Source organism: Papaver somniferum, chromosome 4 (genome assembly GCF_003573695.1).
Source record: "Papaver somniferum cultivar HN1 chromosome 4, ASM357369v1, whole genome shotgun sequence".
Classification (NCBI taxonomy): domain Eukaryota; kingdom Viridiplantae; phylum Streptophyta; class Magnoliopsida; order Ranunculales; family Papaveraceae; genus Papaver; species Papaver somniferum.
Window position 1 is genome coordinate 2,760,433 of NC_039361.1, and position 18,227 is coordinate 2,778,659.

At 35.4% G+C, this 18,227-nt stretch overlaps 1 protein-coding gene across 1 annotated transcript; it reads left to right on the top strand.

The window, feature by feature from the left end:
* The first annotated feature begins 583 nt into the window (after positions 1–583).
* On the top strand, positions 584–7,481 carry LOC113274579 (pectin acetylesterase 9-like). The gene is made up of 13 exons (XM_026523964.1): positions 584–862; positions 951–1,033; positions 2,545–2,674; positions 3,161–3,240; positions 3,424–3,510; positions 4,056–4,180; positions 4,298–4,358; positions 4,460–4,543; positions 4,640–4,717; positions 4,815–4,920; positions 5,028–5,173; positions 6,794–6,899; positions 6,991–7,481. The coding sequence occupies exons 1-13, from the start codon at positions 721–723 to the stop codon at positions 6,993–6,995; spliced, it is 1,233 nt and encodes a 410-aa protein (XP_026379749.1). The 5' UTR covers positions 584–720; the 3' UTR covers positions 6,996–7,481.
* Positions 7,482–18,227: the final 10,746 nt, after the last annotated feature.

Sequence of the window (18,227 nt, forward strand, 5' to 3'; positions counted from 1 at the left end):
CACAGAGGCCCATATATACTTCCTCTAAAAAGTTTTTTTTCTTCTTGGCAGAATGTACTAGGTTGATTGTGTTTTTAAAGTTTAGACTCGAAACCTTTTGAGATACATGTCTGATCTGATTGATGCTTATATTTTGAATCATCATAATTATTAGCCCGAAGGATCTAGCATTTCCCCGTGCAAACTCTTCTGATAAGTCAGAATCCAGAAGTGCAAATACCGGACCACCACCAATTTCGTCTTTTAATTACAAATTAAGGACAAGCAACGAATTGCCCATAAAATAATTTCTTGACAAGTATTTAAGCTTGAACTTTGCCTCCCCGTCGGCGAGGAATGTTTCAACTTCCGACCAATGCCTCATGCAATCCGGCGAGAATGTGAGCAGTATCATCACTACTACTCCCCTCTGCCTTTGCCGGATGCATAAGCTGCCGATTAGATCCACCGTCGACAAATATTAATACCACTACTACGTGGTACAATCTCGTACCCCCATTATATCAAGTATTTTTAGATGTTAGTTCCAGATAAAAGCTGTTACCTCCTCCATCATACATTCACAACAAATTTAACAAAGGCCAGAGCAGAGCATCGGATTTAGTTACTTCTCCCTCTCATCAGTAGTATTTAAGGATCTTCTCCGTATATTTCTCCTTTCATCTCTCTGTGTCTGCGATTCTAGACACAGAAGAATACAAGAAGAAGAAGAAGAAGAAGATGAATACAACAAGTTATGGGTTTGTTTTTATTAGTTTGTTATTATTGTTAACATTCACACCATTGAGAATTCATGCATCAGAAACGAAAGATGATCTAGTGGAGCTGACTCTGGTTCAAAATGCTACAACTCTAGGAGCTGGTAAGTCACATTCTACCTTTTTCGATCGAAATTCATTTTATTTTTGTTTTGAATAAATGTTTATTTAGTTTTGGTGATTTATTTGTAGTTTGTTTGGATGGGAGTCCACCTGGTTATCATCTAGACAGAGGATACGGTTCTGGAGCAAATAACTGGCTTTTAGTCTTTGAGGTACAGACAATTACTCGTTCCTTTTACTTCTTCATTTTATATCACACCGAAAGGTTTGATATGTCCTGATTTTACCTAGCCAATAAACAAGTCAGGTGGCTGAGGCCACCATTCCCCTAAAGATATTGTATTTTCTAGCTGCCTTAGCTAAGACATCCGCAATTTTATTACAAACTCTATAAACAAATACATAGGAGTAGGGGTGCACATACCCTATCCATACCCGCCAACCCTACCCTACCCGTTAGTTTTTTAACCGTATCCTATCCTATCCACTATTTGGCGGGTAGGGTGGCGGGTAAAGATTTTCTTAACCGCCATTAAACGGGTAGGGTGGCGGGTATAGGCCATATCCTACACACCCTACCTAGAAGTGCACATACCCTACTCCTACCCGCCAGTTTTTTAACCGTATCCTACCCTATCCATTATTTGGCGGGTAGGGTGGCGGGTAAAGATTTTCTTAACCGCCGGTAAACGGGTAGGGTGGCGGATATAGGCCATATCCTACCCACCCTACCCGTTGTGCAGCCCTACATAGGAATATAGGACCACCGCATTAATATTTATATATATTCACACATTTTCTAAGAAGCGGCGTATTCTGTCATTGAGTGCGAAGAGACTGTTGTTGTAAGTAGGAACCATTCCCAATGTTATCCGTCTTTTTCATATAAAATTTGAAACTCATTGGTACCAAAATATTTATCGATAAAAGAAAACTAAGCAATTATCATGGGTAGGTTAACCAAAAACAAATTGGAAAATTTAGAATCTAGAACTATGTTCTTAGAAAAATCAAACTCCTAGCTTTGTTTTGATTATAGTAAGAACTCGACCATTCTTGAAGAATATTATAAACCAAGATTCTAGTTTAAAAAGAACGGTAGCTGTTGTTGGTTTAGCTCTTTGGTAAGCTTCTTTGATGAAGTATCACCGTTCTTCTGCAATGGAATGCTCCCACGTAAAAGAACTAATTTCTATCTGTGTATGAAAACGTAGAGTAATTCTATACGAACCGTGAAAATGAACTAAGCAAAATCGGTTCACGCATACAAAATATATGAGCCCCGCCCTTGGTAAAAAATAGGGGATCCTATTTAAGGGTTATACACAGAAAAAAATGGAAAAATAGTTTATTTTTCACGGCTTAACAGAAAAAAAAATGGAAAAATAAAGTGGAGATATATAGGTCCCGCCTTCGAGGAAAAACAGGGGATCCCATTTAAGGATTGGCTGTGTGTATACGCTTTTAAGATAGTTTATTTTCACAGTGTATCAAAATCTTTTTGCAAAATGCAAGTGGAGATTATAAGGTCGTCGACCTGACCGTTTTGGATAATAATCAGACTAATAATTACATACTATATATTACAAACTAATAATGATCAAACTAATAATTACATATTATATATTGTTCCTTCATATCGAAGTTTGATAGTATTGGTAAATTATGTACTCTTTTTCTTTTGAAAGTTGTTAATTGGTTGTTGTCTTTGGAAAATTTATAGGGAGGTGGTTGGTGTCATACTATTAAGGAATGCTTGGAAAGAGCCACAACGCATAGAGGGTCGACTACTCTTATGGACAAACAGAAGCATTTCTATGGCATCATGAGCAAGAACGCATCCTTGAATCCTGGTATAAGCAAATCTCTTACACACTACTGCCACCCGTCCTAAGCAAGACTTGTGTCGGTGTTTTTTTCTCTTTTTTGGCAACAACAATGATGCTGCATAAATTGCCATAACTATTATACAATAAGCTTGCAGCTGGCATTGGCAACAATCGAGCATATGTGGTAGGAGAAGAGTAGATCTCATCACATCAATACATATATACACTCCAACACCATTAAGGCATTAACTAAGTTGGTAAACAAAACAAAAAAACAAAGTTTTAGTATAGGGTTCTCTCAGCTTGGTCTTTTCACGGTTCTTCTGCATTTTTATGCATGGTTCATTGGTGGTTTACCATTTAAATTTTGTAATCACTATAGAAAACCCATCAACTAAATTAGCTGACACATGTTACAATTTCGCAGTTAAAACCACGCATGATTATTATACTTTTATTTCTACAATTATAGTAAAAACTATCAATTGAGTTAAGTAACATATGTTTCAGATTTTTATAATTGGAATCGAGTTAAGATTAATTATTGCGATGGAGGGTCATTTTCTGGGGACTCTATGTATCAAAATGGGGTAAGTCGTCTTACATTTTATTTTATGGGTTCAAATATTGTTAAGCATTGCCTTCCAACGAGCATTTTTTACCTATTTGGTGCCTCTCATACTCTGAACAATGCTTAACAAAAGACCTACAGATTTTGTACTAGAGATTAGATTTACTGATGGGTGGGGTTTCTAATTACTTACTGGAAACAGACAGACATATTATACTTTAGGGGCCAGAGGATATGGAAGGCAATCGTTGATGATCTTCTTCCCAAGGGTTTGAATGTTGCAGATAAGGTGAGTGGTTGCTGAACTTTTTCTTCTTTTTCCAGAATTTTGTTTTTCACCTTTTAACTAGTTTCATTTTATTTTTGCATAAGTGGCTGATCTAAAATTGGGAAACAATTTGTTTATATTTGCATTGGTGTTTTAAGTTCATGGGAACACGAGCATTTCATTTTGAGAAACAAGAAGAACCAATATTTGAATTCAGTAGGTGTTTTAAGATTGAACTCACATTACATAACTTCTAGTTTTCGGCGAAATGCAGAAGGATTAAAACCTTTTGGCTTAATGCATTTGAGATGATTAAGATAAGAACAGCATATGAAAATCTTCGGTCCCTGATTTTATCGACAAGTTTGTTATTTTGAATTATCGGTGCATACTTTGCAGTGGCATGTACATCTTGTAAGTTCGTTGGTAGTTTGAGATTAGGAACATACTATTTGAATCCTTGACCCTTGAGTGCATATTCTTATCCGTGGTCTCGCATTTGTACATGTTAAGCGAAGTTCAAGGATCGATTTGTTGGAATATTTACAATTTTTTTGGCTTTCTAGGCTCTTCTCTCAGGTTGTTCTGCTGGTGGTCTCGCAACTTTCTTGCACTGTGATAACTTCACTAGCTATTTACCCAAGACTGCCACTGTAAAATGCATGAGCGACGCTGGGGTTTTCCTTGATATGTAAGTGATTGTCCAACCCTTACCATGCACACACGCGAAACCAATGTTGTACGACCTGTTTTAGTCTAATAGTTCTATGGTCTACCATCCCCTTTTCATCTTTTTTTCCCCCTCCAGAATGGACATTAATTTGAATTACAAAGCAAGGGAATTTTTCAGAAAACTTGTTGTTCTACAGGTTAGTCTTACTTCACTATCTCTTGCTCAACAAGGCTAGAATTCATTGTATTATGAGAATATTCAACTTTTGTGTACGAAAACTGAGAAGTAAACTTACAGGGCGCGGAGCAGTTTCTGAATGAAAACTGTACTACTTCACGTTCACTAGTAAACTTACATGGTGAACAGAAGTTTCCATATCAGGTACAAGTCCACGAAACTGAATATAATTTGTCGTATGAATAAAGGTTTCGCGTTCTTTATGGTGCATGGCTCTCATATGTCCTTTCTTTCTTACAGTGCTTCTTTCCACAATATGCTTTGCCTTATGTCAAAGCACCATATTTCATCTTAAATACGGTTTATGATGATTACCAAGTAAGAATGTCGCGTTTTGCTTTCTTTGAAATGCTAAACTTCAAATGAATCCTGCTTTGTATTTCTTCTGAAAAAATTGATCAAACTCTTGTTTTAGATTGGTCATCATCTCGTTCCACCTTATACTGATCCGAACAAAGTTTGGGAGCAATGTAAAAACAATCATACAGCGTGTAATCAACATCAGCTTAATATATTACAAGGTTGTTATTTATGGCTAACCACGGATATCTTTCTGTTATCTCGACTGTCTTCTCCTTTAGATTCTCTGTTGACTGTTCTGATTAAGGCTCTCAATATGAACTTACAGGTTTTAGATCTGAAATGATTAATGCTCTGAAACACTTTAACGAGTCCAAGTCGGGAGGGATGTTCTTAAATTCATGTTTCGCTCACTGCCAAGCCGAATCCGATGATACATGGTTTGCTCCAGATTCCCCAAGAGTTGACAATAGGGTATGTATATAAGATTTAATTTTATTGAACATTAATCGTAGGATCGTTGAACATCATGATAATCACCCAATAAGAGAAATAACTTATAGCGCCAATCCGTACTGATCATTTTACTATTAGCGTAATACCTTGTGGAGGTTTTACTTTCTCCTTCTTCACTCTTACGTTATGAATGGTAAGAAAACATAATAACATTTTGGATATAAAACTACATAATAACATTTTTTCATGGAAAACTGAAAAATCCTTAATGGGTTATTCAACTCGATAATGAGTTAATTTAACCAAATTTTCTTTTATTCATTTTATAAGATAAAATGATAAATTATGTGGCATTTACTATATCACGGTCATTATTTTTATGTCTAATAAATGCAGTCAAAATTGACACTCAAATTAGAAAAATAAAAAGAATTGACACTAGAAACTCATTAAGACGTAAAGTGATTCAAATCCATAAGGTATGATAAAAAAAAAAGATCATATCCTTCAATATTTTATCAAACATGTGAACTCAAATCACTTTTGGGTAATTGTTCTTTTGATGTATTTAAATAAAATAATATTATAATCACTTGATTTTTTTTTGAAGCATTATGGTAATGTCACTATCGTATTAGTGATAATATTATAATCACTATCGTAATCACTTAAAAATATAATGATTACAACTCAATTTTTTTTAAATCACTATGGTAATGTCCAAACAACTTAATAATAACGCCATTATCATAGTAATTCGATAATTGCTAAACCTTACCTTTACGGTTTGACGCATTCGTGCTTACAATAACATTATGGTTATTATTAAGATGAAACACTATAGTACCACTGTAGTGACGGCTAAAGAGTCCCAACATAAAATATTTAAGCACAATAATTTCATAAACAGTTTATATAATCAACATTGGAGAAAAAATCATCCCATAATGCACATATGCGCATTCAATATCATATACTTCGTAGTGTCAAAAAGATGGTTTTGATTGTAAAAAAATCTTTGATAAGATCCTATATCTTAATGCAAATAAATATTTCCAATCAAAAAATTCTATAATAAAATCTCTTGATAAAAATATGGTATACGTTATGCATTAGTGGTTTCGATAAAGCGGAAGCATATCAGTATAAATGGATTGCCTTTATTAGGATAACAACCACTTTATAAATTCTTAACATCATCAAATAAATTGGTTTTAATTATTAAATTGATATTATAATGACCTAACGCAATCCACAATAACATAACATAATATTAAACCATGGGAAAACCTTAAACGGATCGATTCTACAACCAATCCGGTCAAAGTCCAATCCTAAAGATAGTGGTCAAAGTTCAAATTTCAATTTTCTAAAAAGAATTAGTTCAGCTATAGCTATACACCGCTATCCATCTTCACCTATGCTCATTTAAGCACCTTTGCAAAATGCACATATTTACCTGCACATTTTGATTATGCTTCGTACGAACTTGATTTTTTTTTACTAGATGCACATTTTGCTTATGCTTCATACGAATTTGATTTTTTTTTACTGAGTTTCATGAATTTTGCTTAGCGTTATAGTCACAATTGAGTCCCGGATATATAGAACTAACACTGAGATACTAATTTTTAACAGACGATAGCAGAGGCAGTTGGCGATTGGTACTTCGAGAGAAGGGAAACCAAGTTGGTTGGCTGTGATAAATATCCTTGTGATGGTAGTAGCTGCCACAACACTAAAGGTACAACACTATACAACAATTCTTACTAAATTTTGCTGCATTTGAAGTATTTTTCGAGTGGGATTTTGATAATTGCGCTTATTTATGCCAGGTTAAAGGGTATTCATACACTGACAAAGACCTCTGATGAAGTTGATTCTCGTTTCTTCTGGTGTGAATTCATCAGCCTCGATATTAATGTTTTCATTCATTGATCTTATAATATATATATACATGGACATAAAGAAATTTTTTCTAGGGCGAAGTTCAGTTGAACAGATTAAGATTTCTTCTCATATGCCAAAGCACTGAAGTAGAAATTAAGCGATTTCTGATTAAGGAAAGTAAACGAAAAACGGTTGAGGTGGATTACTCGATAGCAACAGTCATCATCATTCATGCATCAATGTTATGCAGAATGTTCTGTTTCTTACAAAATCACATTGTCTTCTTTGATGCCATCAGTGTACAAAGTTGTCAGTCATCTGTACTGCTTTAAAATTTTGGTGCTTGTTGCTTGTTACTCACTATCAGTGCGCTTTACTTTTTGAAAAATATTTGTACCTAATAATATGATCTATCATTAGAGTTTCTCCGATGAAATGTGTGTGAGGAAAAACCTTTACATCCACGTAGAATCCATTTTTATTTTCCTAAAAATATATCTCCAATCCTAACCTCTTTAACTAACATGTAGATGATTGCTCAACCTCTTGTTTCAGAGGTCCACCAAGAGGATGTTTATCCATCCTAATCAGCATTTTTTAATTAAAAATTCGTTTTCTATTAAAAACGAATATTTTCATTTAAAGAACAAATATTTTTCATTAAAATTATGATTTACCAAATCTCAAATCTGATCTACACGGGTTTTTTACTTCTTCTCCCTCTTCCTTCCCCTTCTCTCTTTGGGACAATCGAAATCATCCCCAACTTTAAAAGAAAATTTCTTAAAAGGGTGATGATACCTTGGGTTGTTGATCGGTCTTTGGAAACTATCATATATGAAAATTAACAAGTGACAAAATCAGATGTTGGTAGGGGGAAAATAATTCAGTGTTCATAAGGCTTATATAAATTCAAGGTATGAAGCCAATCGGTATGGGTGGTTCTTTTACGATACAACATCAGGAAATTGTTCTTTGTGATGTCGGTGATGGAGTATCCCATGCAATTGCAATCTAAATATCCGGTGGTGTTGGACTGATCACTACTTAAGTGGAGTTCTGATAAGAAGTACGTGTTGGATATTTTCAATAAACCCTTAATTTGAAGAGGCGTCTACTCGCTCTGAAAAGAAGCCTGTTGGAGATGAAGAGTCATCTTCAACAGATGTTAAACTCTCTATAAATAGCGTCCTTGTTTTCCGCTCAAAATATTCCAACTCTCTTTGTTTTGTCTCTTACAAGCATCATCAGAAACAAAACCAGTGCGTTCTTGGTTGGATCAAGGTTATACAAGCTTTGAATCCAACATTGTTGTGGGGTTTCAAGTATCCTGACGGCAATATTCATTGACCTATTTATACTCGCCAATATTATTGGGAAGGGTCGAAAAATTGTCGAAAAGAATCTAGTATTAGAGCCTTGAACCCTAATACAACATTCTTTTCTTTACCCTGTTTAGTGTCAATTTTCCAACAGTACGACGTTGTACACGTATCAACTAACTCCAGAAAATGGAGATTTTATTATATTTTCTGATATTATCTTTTTTTGATATGTTATTTTATGATATTCTCAAACCAAATAAACTCTGAAAATAATAAAACGACAAGGCAACAAAGAAGTTGAAAGACAGATGGGCTGGAGAAAGATTTTTTTTTTCTCCTTATATTAAGGAAAATTAATAGCACATAAGATAAATGATATCTTCCCACAATGCCGCGGGTGAAACTGACTACACCACTATTGGAGAAGCTCTTAGTTCAAAATCTGATCTTTAAAACCTTGATATTTTTGAAAGATTTCAACAAAATTTCTAGTATTTTGAACAAGAGATGCACAAGATGCTACGATACTGTGTGATTAATCCTTGATTTATTTTCTAAATATTTCTTTCCAAATTTAATCCTAGCATTTGTAGGGGCGACTCCAAAAGAATTAGGGGCGATACAAAAAGACAAAAAAGGTCACCCAAATTAAATATTTCTTTCCAAATTTAATCCTAGCATTTAGTTTATATAACTTCCGAATATAAAGTATCCCCAAAATAAAATCCTCTATCTTTTGAATTTTGATTATCCTATAATCGGTAGTAAATAAAGTTACCTTGACTCCCGATTAAAGTAGACCTTTGGCTAAAATGCTACCATAATCGGTAGTGAATTTAGGTTATTTACCTCCCGAATATAGAGTAACCCTAAAATGAGATTTTGCGAAAATTCTCTATCTTTTGAATTTTGATTATCCTATAATCGGTAGTAAATAAAGTTATCTTGACTCCCGATTAAAGTAGACCTTTGGCAAAAATGCTACCATAATCGGTAGTGAATTTAGGTTATTTAACTCCCGAATATAGAGTAGCCCCAAAATGAGATTTTGCAAAAATTCTCAATTTTTTGAATTTTGGTTGAGCCTATAATCGGTAGTAAATGAAGTTATCCTGACTTCAGATTATTTAGTGTCTCTCTTTGCAAATATCCTACCATAATCGGTAGTCAAAATAGTTCATATAACTACCGAATATAGAGTAGCCCCAAAATGCGATTTTGCCAAAATCATCTATTTTTTGAATTTTGGTTGAGCTTATAATCGGTAGTAAATGAGTAAAATCCTGACTTCTGATATACAGTGGCTTTCTTTGCAAACATTCAACCATATTCGGTAGTCAAAATAGGTCATATAACTACCGAATACAGAGTAGCCCCAAAATGAGATTTTACAAAAACCCATTTTTTTTTTGAATTTTGGTTGAGCCTATAGTCGGTAGTAAATGAATTTATCATTAACTTCCGATTAATAGTAGCCTCAAATACGCATTTAGCACAAATTCATATCAATCAGTAGTCTCTGTGCGTTTCTTAACTACCGATTTACTCTCAACAATCGGTTCAAAAATAACTTTCGATTACGGAAGGGAATTAACGTATTCTACTATCCTTTTGGACATCCCTTAACCTTATCTATGGGTTGGGAATAAAAAAATCGCCCCTAATTCTTTCGTAGTCGCCCCTAAAAATGACAGGAATTTAATCCTGTGACAATTCAATCGGAAGAAATAATTGGATATTTTTTTCTTTTATCACGTAATCTCTTGAACTTGCATTTGATTTCTTTCCAAGTTTAATCCTCTAGTCTTCGTACAAATATGTAAGTAAACACACCAAAAGACACAACAACAGTAATCATTAAAAAATATTATGTGTTTCATGTGTGTTTCTAGTACTTTCAGTCGGAATTCATTTCCATCGATAAGAAGTGCAATGGGAAGTTGTGATGATGAGGCTAATTAGAAGTACTTTGTGAAAAGTATGCATTGAAAGAAGGTCCAAAACTACAATCATCAGATTATTATTGTTCGCTAGTCAGGAAAGTTTCAATACCATGAATCTGTGATCATGCCACGAAAGAGGTTGTGAAATTTATTAGGTTGTGGTAGAAAATTTCCTCCGATAAAGAAATGCCGAGCTATCTCAACTGCTTCGGGATAAGACGGTGGATCTCAGTAAAACAACACGGTTTAGTATCTATGAAATCTGATAAAAGTTATATGTAGTATCGATAAATTGATTGTGTTAAATCCATGAAAGCCCCAGCTCTAATTTAATGCATATCATTTTCTATTTTATAAACGCACTTTTGTGGATTGTTTTCCTCTTGTATGCAATCAGTTCAAGTCCCGTAAAGGACTGCGGATTCATCAACTATGGTGGATACAAAATACAGTATATCCGGAATGACGTATCAGATGACGTCAGCTTAATCACGAGTAAAGCGTGAAGAGCCGTGCGGTGTTAAGAATACGTGCGAAAAGAGTCAATATAAACGTGCATTAACGACGCACGCCAGATCCGAAAATAAAAGCTTTATTAGCTGTCATCCACTATGTAAACCCCTATATAAGGGACCGAGCGGCCTTGTATTGAGGTGGATATTTTGGAGAGCTTAGACAAGAAATTTAGGAGAGAGCAAGATTATGTGGAGAACAAGTTAGGAGTTTCTCATTACTTTGTATCCAATTTGAAGATCTTAATGAATGTTCTTGTGATTCTTATGATGATTACTTAGATTGTTCTTTAGATTTTACTAAGGGTGTAGTCCTAGGAATTCCTGCAACTACATTTGGCGCTAGAAACAGGAAGGGAATGATATACCTTGCTAGGTTATCTTTGAAAGTTTTTGAAATTTAGATCTAAAAAATTCAACCAAAAGTTTCAATTTCAGAAAAACAATCTTCAATGTGCAAGTTTTCAGTTCTTTGAGAGACAAATTTTCTTTAATTTGTTAAAACAAAGATGGAACGGGAAACATCTCGGAGGAAATAAGGATAATTGGAACGAAAGGAGGAGGCAGAACTATACAATTTAATTCAATAACTAAAACGAATATCTCTGATGCAGATTTCCACGCAGGAATAACAAGAAGAATACACAAACGTGATTATGAAGGAAGGAAGATCATGGCGGTGGATAAAGTATCCCCTTAAAGGAATGGGAAAAGAGGAAGATAACATTTGCAGCGGACGAGATCCAGAAAGAAAACTTAAGTCGAACCGATACCTTGGTGATCACAACAACTGCAGAGTGAATAAAAAAAAACGAAGGAGCGAAAGAATCAGACAGGAGTAGTTCGGTAGATATTTTGTTCTATTGCGTATTCAAAGGTATGGGATACAAAGATACAGACATGGTCCGCCCAACATATAATATTCATGGTTTTATAAAACGACAACAAAGACAAAAGGGGAGATAACCATGCGAATACTATTGGGAGAAATAGAAACGCAGGTAACATTGTGCGCAGTTGATGTAGAATCACCATACGACATGCTCTTGGGACGACCATGGGTACATGCAATAAAAGTCGTACCGTCAACACTACACCAGTGTATACGATTCCCAATACCAAGTGGAATAGGCGAAGTCAAAGGAGATACTATGAGTGCGAAAGTCTGCAGTCAGATAGATGTAAGAAACTCTGAAGGACGTGCAAAGAAGCGAAAAGATCGCTGGAGAAGAGCAAAATAACTAAGGAAGGAAGAAGAATTAAGGGTATACATGATTAGAGCACAAGAAGGAAGAGGAATAACTAGCGAAATACCAGGAAAAAAAGGCGAACCGATGCAAAAAATAAAGGAGCCAACACCAATAGGAGAACCAAGAGCGAATTTCACCGCAGCATAGCCGACATAAGAGATAAATTTTGGAACAAAAGAAGAACCGAAGATATTAAAAATTGGAACAAAATATGGGTAAAGAAGAAGAAGAAGAGCGAACGATCAACATCTTACGCGAATACAAAAACATTTTCGCGTGGAGCATGGAGGAAATTCCAGGAATAAAGACTTCTTTCGCATGCCACAAATTGGATATCAAGAAGAACGCATGACCATTTAAGCAAAGGATTAGGAAAATAGCAACCACATACTATCCTTAGATAGAAGCAGAGCTACAGAAAATGCTTGAGGCAGGAATTATAAAGCCAGCAAAGTACGCAGAGTGGATAACAAACATTGTGGTGGTGCCAAAGAAGAATAATAGAATAAGGATTTGCATCGACTTCAGTGACCTAAACATGGCATGTCCAAAGGACAAATTTCCATTACCAAACATCCCATAAATGGTTTAAGCAGCGTCAGGAAACGACAGGTTATCGCTAATGGACGGATATGAAGGCTACAATCAGATTCCTTTGAATGAAGAAGATCAAGAACATACTTCTTTTTTCGTACCCAGAGGATTATATTGTTGTACAAAAATTCCCTTTGGTTTGGAAAATGCAGGTGCGACATATTAAAGAATGGTAGAAAAAGTGTTTGCGAAGTGGATACATACCACGTTAGAGGTCTATGTCGATGATATGCTGGTGAAAAGTAAAAAAGCTGAAGATCATGTTGATAACTTGAGAGAAATCTTTGAGCAGATGCGGCAATTCAACATCAAGATAAATCCAGAAAAGTGCATTTTCGAAGTAGTATCGGGAAAATTTTTAGGTTATATTGTATCCAAGGAAGGAATAGAAGTCTACCCAGAGAAAATACAAGCGGTCCGCGACATGTCATCACCAGCACTTGTGAAAGATGTACACAAATTGAATGGACTATTAGATTCATTGGGGCGGTTTATTTCGCGCTCATCGGATAAGTGCAAGCACTTCTTCAACATCTTAAAGAAGGGGACCAAGTTCGAATGGACGGAAGAATGTGACAAAGCACTGCAACATATAAAGAATTACCTAATGAATTTATCTATTTCGCAGAAAGCGGAGCCAGGCGAAGAATTGTTAATATATTTGGCATCAACACCGCAGGCATTAAGTGTTGTCTTGCTACGTTTGGATCAAGGAGTGGAAAAGCCAATATACTACATAAGAAAGACATACATCGCCGCTAGAGAAAAATTACGTAAAGATTGAAAAGCTAATTCTCGCACTGGTTTATGCAACACAGAAAACCCGTATTTATTTTGTTTAGTTCTTTTTGTTGGTTATTTACTTTGTTTGTCCTCGGAAAGCGAAGGAATTACATAAATGCCACGAGGGTAAAAATGGGAACTTTTGTATCTGGAAAAAAGTTTGGGCACTTGGAGTTGAGTTCCTGTTCCGAGGAATTATTCGTTTTTCTGAATTTTGCAGTGATCGGTTGGATCTGTAACAGTTAATTTTGCAGGTCGTGAAACTTGTCGCCGGGTCATGACCGTCGGCGTGAATATCCGGAGGGAGATTGATGATGACACATTGTCAATTCCCACCGGACATGGTACTCAAAGCACATTATACGGACCTCCATAAATTTTTTGTGTTTTTTTATTTGGATACCCGAATTCCCTTTTGGTTTCCTTTTTTTGTTCGGTTGTATTTTTTGGGTATCCCCTTAAGTCATGGAAGGAGCCAAAAATTCCATATAACGAGGATAATTGACAAAAGAAAATATTTAAGGGGGTTTATTAAGAGATTTTTCTTTTTAGCAATTCTAAAGGATCACTACGGAATTAACTGCTTCATGAAAAAAAGAAAAAAAATCCTAAGGAATTAACCAAAAACAGGAGGCGGGGGCCACTCTTGAGCTCTACTTAGATCCGTCCTTGCCTTAAGTGTCTTTCTTCGATGAAATTTTTGTTTGACTCATCAAAAAAACCAAAACAAATTGGTACTCAAAGAACATTGTCATGAGTCCGTAATTGCAAATGGGTTACAGGTATCGTAGGGTACATTATTTATATGTCCTTACTTTTGAAACCCAATAAATATATCCTTATACAACAATAAATATGTCCCTACTTTTTAATAACTTTATCCATTTAAATTTGAATTACCTTAATACCCTCACCCATATAGTATTTTTCTTTATTTCAAAATGGAAAAAATTTCTTCCTCTACCACTTCACCACCACCATTAACACCCCCACCACCAACATTCAACTACCATTCCACCACCACCGTTCAACAACCACCACCTACCAACCGCCACCACCACTAATATTCCACCACCACTCCTTCACCACCACCATTACACCACCACCAGTCCCCCACCACCACTAGTCTGTCGCCGCCACCACCACTGGTCCGCCGCCGCTACCACCGTCGCCGCCACCACCGCTGGTTCAGATATTTTTGTATCAACAACAATAGTTGATCTAAATAAAAATAGAACCATGGTAGAAGTTGATCCAGTTTAGGGGATCAACAACGGTAGTTGATCCAAAAAAAAAGGATCAACAGTAGAAGTTGATCCAATTTAGTGGATCAACAATGGTAGTTGATCCACTAAATTGGATCAAAAATGAAAGTTTGATCCATGTAAATGGAGTGAACTTGGCATGAGTCGAACAGACATCATATGACTTGGAGTCAGTCATGCTACCATTGCACCACAAGTTCAACATTGAGAGAAATTTACATGATTTAAACCACAACCATTATTATACTAATCCAAGAATATGTTGTCAACAATATGAGTTGATTGGATCAACAACAGTAGTTGATCCCATAAAAAATTGTGTCAACAAGAGGAGTTCATCCCATATATGGGATCAACAACCATAGTTGATCCATAAAAAATTGGGTCAACAACAACAATTGATCCCGTAAAAAGCATATAAACAACAATTGATCATCACATGTAGCTTCACCACCGTTGTGTCTCTATGAAAAGTTCCCAAACCTAGACAAGCACCACCACCGTCACAAAGGCAACAAAATCACACTTAATCTTCACCGCCTCCGCCAACACTACCAAAAACAATCAGAACCACCACTGTCTCTATATCCAATTTTATCAACAACAGTAGTTGATCCCATAAAAAATTGGGTCAACAACGGGAGTTCATCCCGCAAATAGGATCAATAACCGTAGTTGATCCATAAAAAATTGGGTCAACAACTGTAGTTGATCCCATTTATGGGATCAACACCAACAATTGATCCCATAAAAACATATAAACAATAACAAATGATCATCACCTGTAGCTTCACCACCGTTATGTCTCTCTGAAAAGTTCCCAAACCTAGACAAGCACCACCACCGTCTCAAAGGAAACAAAATCACACTTAATCTTCACCGCTGCCGCCACCACCACCACCAAAAACATAGCAGCAACCACCATTGTAACAAAACCTAAAAGAAAGTTGAATCATACCATTTTCTGAACCAACAAATCTCGATCTCTGAACTCTGAATCTGAATCTGCAACTTGAAATCAATATTATTTGAATCTGGTTTAGAAATTCGTTGAAATCGAAAACTAAAAAAACAAATCTGAACTCGCAACTTGAATTCTGAATCTACAAGTCCAAATCGAAAACCAATAAAAAAAATCAATTTCTGATTCGGGTTTAGAAATCATTGAAATCGAACACAAATCGTAATATCTCTGTTGATGCTAGTGGCGGACGTGACGGAGATTGTGGTGCTTGTTGTGGTGGTGGCGAGATTGTGATGGTGGTGAGGGGATGAAGATGGTGAAACGAAGAAGATTGAAGTTTCTGTGTAAAACAAAGAAGAATGAAAGAAATAAAGGAAGGTTAAATAAGGTAATATAATAATTATTTTTTTGGAAAAATTTACAATTATACCATCAGGGATATTTGTAAAGTTTTCTAGGGATATTTGTGAAGGCCCATCAAAAGGAGGGACAATAATTAAATTACCACGATATAAGATGTGTTATCAGTGTGGGTTCCAGATATCGGATCCGTTACCGGTGTACATGCGCTGAACCCAACTCGCACAACTTCGGTATGCGGAAAAAAGCGTATTATGTCAAAAATGAGACGCTTAGGGTGATCAATATCCCTGTTTTGTATACATCATTGTTTTATTCAATGCATAAAAAGTTGCTACTGGAATCCTCCTTGTCCAGGATTTATTATGTTTTGTTGTGACGGTGCATCAATTGGAAACCCAGGATTTGCTGGTTTTGGTGTAGTAATTAGAGACCATATGAATCAAATGTTGGGAGTTATAACTGGAGGAATTGACATTGCTACAAATTACATAGCAGAAGTGTATGCAATTATAAATGCAGTGGAACTGGCTGTTAAATGGGGGAAGCATAAGGTAATTCTGGTTTCAGATTCCAAAACTGTCATAACTGAATTTCAAAACAATAAGATGCCCTGGTTTGTGAGAATGAGATGGCAGAAGGCAATAAAACAGATTCAGAATATCCAATTCTTACACAACTACAGAGAAACAAACTTTGCTGCAGACACAACAGCAAAAAAAGGGGCCAAATTGGCTGCAGGGCAAAGGCAAGTATATGTTGGAAGACCTAGATTTCTGTCTAGAGTAGAACAACCAAATGTGGAGTATTATAGAATCTATTAATCTTGTTTAACAAAAAGCCTATGTAGTTGGCTGTTTTGAGTTTTCTTTTTGATTGTTATTTTTCAATAACTCTTTTTACAATTAATATAATGTGATTCAGAAAAAAATAAAGTAAAATGGAATAATGAATTATTATAAGTTTTTTTTTTCTTTCGGTAGCATGGACTGGAACGTTTTTGAGATAAATGTAAGAACTAATCAAATACTACAATCATCATGTAAGAACTAAGAAGTATTATCTTTTTTACCAGGGGAAAAGAAGCCTGTTTAGTTTCTGCCGAAGAATTATTGATTTTGCAATTGTAATCTGAGTTCGACACTCATTGGCTTAATGTTTTTCAATGCAGCTTAAAGTCACTTGAAAAGTTTGCTGAAAAGCATCTAAAATGTGAGCCGTGGACAGTGTGTGGTTATTTCCTGGTCATCCTTGAATTTGAATACCTATCAATTAACGTGTTATCAAAGAAAATTTTAGGGTTTTCTCCGACTGTTTACATAAATAAGAATCTTCAAATCCTAATTGCCAATTTCTTAGGTGGCAATAATATGGATCGGCAGAAGTATGTGCATTATTCCGCTAGAACAAATGCAAACTCGGCCAAATATTCGACCAATTATGTGGCATCTGGGAAAGATGTGGATAAGTGCTTTCGTGTTTAATGTGTTTTACATATACCGATTCGGCGCTAGAAATTCATCCCATATACATTCTAAACTAATGAGTATTGGTAAGCATAAACAACTTATTTTTGTGATAAAAAATTCATGGCATAATTATGTTCTATGCAAACAAAAATATAATATTTTTAAAAACCAATCAGTGATCCAGTGGTTACGTCTTTAGTTTTTGGGTGATGGGTCACGCCTTCATGTTAATAAAGAGATTCGAATGCGTGACCTAACACTCCATCACTAAGGATGTAACCACTATTCCACTCAGTGGATGTTGAAAAATATTGTAATTAGTTTCTAGAATATAAAACAAAGGTTTCCTAAGTTAGTCAAGATAAAGTGGTCCTAATTCGATGTCCCAATGGATAAATCCTATGCTTTGGTTTTTCACATCGGTTTTACTTGCGTTTTTCTTCTATTGGCATTCGGTTTCGATTGAATTTCTCTTTCCGATTGTCATTAACTCGCTATTAATTGCTCTTCCATTGAAAGAACTGAAAAATCACTTGTGGAGATTTTTCATTCTAATCGAAATAATTCTGAATTTATTTGTTATAGGTTTTCATATCCTAAAAAAATATCTCAATGATTTTATCATATGTGCAACAAAGAAGAGAACAGTATTGTTTGCACCATAATAAATTACACTAGAAATGGACTTACTTGGGCATAATTTACTCTTCTTATTAG

Excerpts from the sequence above, each read along its gene's own strand:
- LOC113274579 (XM_026523964.1), top strand. The coding sequence starts at position 721 with ATGAATACAACAAGTTATGGGTTTGTTTTTATTAGTTTGTTATTATTG. Across the intron at positions 3,511-4,055 it reads GTTTGAATGTTGCAGATAAG|GCTCTTCTCTCAGGTTGTTC; the intron begins GTGAGTGGTTGC and ends TTGGCTTTCTAG. Across the intron at positions 4,359-4,459 it reads GAAAACTTGTTGTTCTACAG|GGCGCGGAGCAGTTTCTGAA; the intron begins GTTAGTCTTACT and ends GTAAACTTACAG.